General features: G+C 40.6%; 1 protein-coding gene across 1 annotated transcript; it reads right to left on the bottom strand.

Moving 5' to 3' along the window:
• Positions 1–243: 243 nt before the first annotated feature.
• On the bottom strand, positions 244–821 carry LOC116464853 (dynactin subunit 6-like; the record flags this gene model as incomplete). Its single annotated transcript, XM_032754254.2, has 1 exon — positions 244–821. A coding segment is annotated over one exon (534 nt), but the record flags the coding sequence as incomplete, so codon positions are not given.
• Positions 822–3,489: the final 2,668 nt, after the last annotated feature.

Raw genomic sequence — 3,489 nt, 5'->3', positions numbered from 1 at the left:
GTAGTCTTTTACATAACTAAAATCTGTGGCTAGCAGTTTATATAACAAAAGAAAAGCTAAATCTGTAAATTATCATAAAAGAAGCAAGGATATAGGAAAATAATACATTTTATATGAATTATAAGGGACAGTTACAATGAAAATCCATTACTTTCCTCTCAACCCAATTTTACAAAATAAAGTCAACATGTATTATTCTGTGAGTTGCTAAGAGTACATAAACACTGTGGTCCATTCAAAAGACAGCAGTCAAAGACAAAATGTTATCTGCATTTCATGTACTGTTCTTAGTTCTTTACTGGAGTTGAGCTTCCTTTCATAGTCTTCTTTAGGTGGTGGTAATTTGGCAAGATTTTCATCGAGAAATCCAGCTGTAGTGTCTGAGGCTGCGGTCGCTCAGCCTGCACCCAACGAAGGCAGTCTGCACCATAGATCACCGTATTCTCAGGGATGACTTCAAAAGTGTTCAGGTCGCCACAAGCGCCAGTGAGACAGCCACTTGTCAATATTACATTTCTGCTTACATATGCTTTTAATTCAATGACATTATTATCTCCCATCTTCATGGCTTGGGAATGACAGCCAACTTCAAACACATTATTGGTGCCAATGATCATAGGTTTTGGTTCTGGATCTCCAGTGTCAGGAGTGATATTATCCGAGGAAGCATTTATGATAAGGCCCTGTTCTTCTATCAGGTTCCCTTTGCCAATCACTATTGGCCCGGTTTCCACAATAATTCGTGCTTTAGGATGGATCACTGTCCGAGCTCCTCTTCTGAGTCTTTGCCGCCATGGTACGGCCCCAATGACAACCTCAATCTTATTCGGAATTTAAGTCTTCGATTCATGAACGAATTCAGACAGTTTATTAGTAATTTTCTGGTCTTTGACTGTGTTATCCATTTTCTATCTTTTCTCTGTGTGTGAATCCTTAGAGGTAGACTTACCAGACCTTTGTTTTCTTTTTGGTGTCAGAGAATCTTTTGAACTACCTGAAGCTGGATTTAGAGCATCTAAACCTATTAATGTACTAGGTTTGAACCACTCACTCATGCTAAAGCCACCTTTTTCTCCACAGGATCAGAAAATGGTCCTGAAAATATAACCCTTTCCAGAAACTAGTTCATGCCACCCTTCAAACAACAGAGGTCAGCAACTGCTTCCTGCACCAGCCACCTCCTTGCCTTGGAGTCCCAGGCCTGTTAAGCAGCAGGTTTCACTCCCTTGCGGTGGAATGGTTCCTATGAACAGGGAATGGAGGACTCCTATTGTGCTGCATGCTTGGTTTGAGAGGACGCCAGTTAGAATAAAGAACCTAAAGAGGAAACGATATTGAAGAAAGGGGGCAAATGAATATTTTTAAGATTGTTAAGAAAATTGCAGTTATTTTTACATTTTCACTTTATACTTCAGAATCAAAGTACATGAGCTCTGCAGCAGAGCACCTTTCTTAAAATGGATTTTTCTTGGCGGTTGCTGTGGCAACACATGATACTTTAACCCCAATAAAAAAATGGAATTTCTTAGAAGGCAGTACATTTTCTCACCTGTACTACAGCATTTTTTTGGCATCATCTTTTACTACTATTTCTTTCATTCCTATTCTTTTTTTTTTTTTTTTTTTTTTTTTTTTGATGGAGTCTTGCCCTGTTGCCAGGCTGGAGTACAGTGGTGCAATCTCGGCTTACTGCAACCTCTGCCTCCTGGGTTCAAGCGATTCTCCTGCCTCAGCCTCCCAAGTAGCTGGGACTACAGGTGCGCACCACCACGCCTGGCTAATTTTTGTATTTTTCACAGAGATGGGGTTTCACCATGTTGGCCAGGCTGGTCTCGATCTCCTGACCTCATGATCTGCCCGCCTCAGGCTCCCAAAGTGCTGGGATTACAGGCATGAGCCACCACGCCCAGCCCTCGTTCTTATTCTTGAAACCAAAATATACTCATTCCCCTAAAAAGCCTATGCAAAAACGTTTGGCTGCATAAAGGCCCATCCCTCAGAAACATCCTCCACATTCCTGTTTGTGTTACATCTGATCCCTCCCAGCAAGCCTTCCTGTGCCCAGCTCCTGCCCAGCTCCTCTGGCCCTTCGCCACCCTTCAGAAGCCCTTTGTCTTTTTGCTGCACTCTTCTTAACACCAGATGGCCAATTGCAGTGCCTGCCCTTGTCCACCCTGCCTCAGAGTACATGCCATGCTCCAAAGTCACCTCTTTTTCTCCCTCCCCTCCTCCTGCCCCCTTCAATCTACCCACCAGTCAAACTCACTTTACTTAACACATTCTGCTAAGCCAGGCATTCAAAGAACAGTTTCTGGATAAACTAATCCACAACGAGTAGAAGTATATGTTATTTTCCCTTAATCCTCCTATGTATTGGTGGAAATCCAGATGGAAAGAGAGTTTTGAGCTGAGATCCTTCCCTTAAGTCATTTACAATGAAGCAATGGTTCCCCATCTGTGGACCAGAGTTATTGACAAGGATCTGAGAAAATTCATGTGTGCACTGCTATACAATGAATGTTTGTGTCCCCTCCCAAATTCATGTGTTGAATCCCTAATCCCCAATGTGATAGTATTCGGAGGTGGCCTTTGGGAGGTAATTAGATCTAGATGAGGTCATGAGGGTAGGTCCCCCATAATGAGATGAATGTCTTTATAAAAAGAGGAAGAGAGACCAGAGCGCATCAAGGAAAGGCCATCTGGGGAGGTCCGCATACACATTGCTATAAACTGGAAGCAGGAAGAGAGCTCTTGCCAAGAACCCGGCCATGTTGGCACCCTGATCTTGCACTTTCAGCCTCCAGAACTGTGAGAAATATATGCTTATTGATTAATCTGCTCAATCTATGGTATTTGTTATAGCAGCCCAAACTAAGACACTCACTAGCCATTGTTGGTATCCTGGATAAACAGGCACTACTGTTTTTCAAATATATATAGATTGTCTTGAATTATAAAATCTAAATTCATTTAAAATTGATTCTGGATTCATAGGAGCTTTTGGTAAGGTACTTTCTCAATCCACAGATACCAAAAAATACAAAAACATTTCAGTGGAGTCCTCAATCATTAATTTATGCAAATAATTTGCTATAAGGATTTCTAATGTTGCAAATAATTAGGAATAGCAATAAAGTTTAATGATAGAGAATTGGCTAAATGGAATATATATATAAATATAATTCATACTATATACATAATATGAAATATATATAATAAAAATCTATTAAGTCATAATGATAACTAATGTTTATTGAACATTTATTATGTGCAACTGTTAAAAAAATTTTGCAGGTGTTAAATCATCTAATCTTCACAGTGGCCTTGAAAAGTTATTTTCCTGATAAGGAAACTGAGGCACAGAGAAGTTGCTCTTCCTGGGAGCGCACAGATTAGGGGCACAACTCAGACCCAGCTCCAGACACCGCAGTTTCAGCATCTGGGCTCTTAATCCCTACACTTTATTAAATCAAAAGATTACAAAACAGT

Source organism: Hylobates moloch, unplaced genomic scaffold, assembly GCF_009828535.3.
Source record: "Hylobates moloch isolate HMO894 unplaced genomic scaffold, HMol_V3 SCAFFOLD_1960, whole genome shotgun sequence".
Lineage (NCBI taxonomy): Eukaryota > Metazoa > Chordata > Mammalia > Primates > Hylobatidae > Hylobates > Hylobates moloch.
The sequence above is the reverse complement of the archived record's forward strand: the minus strand, read 5'-3'. Positions and strand labels throughout refer to the sequence as shown.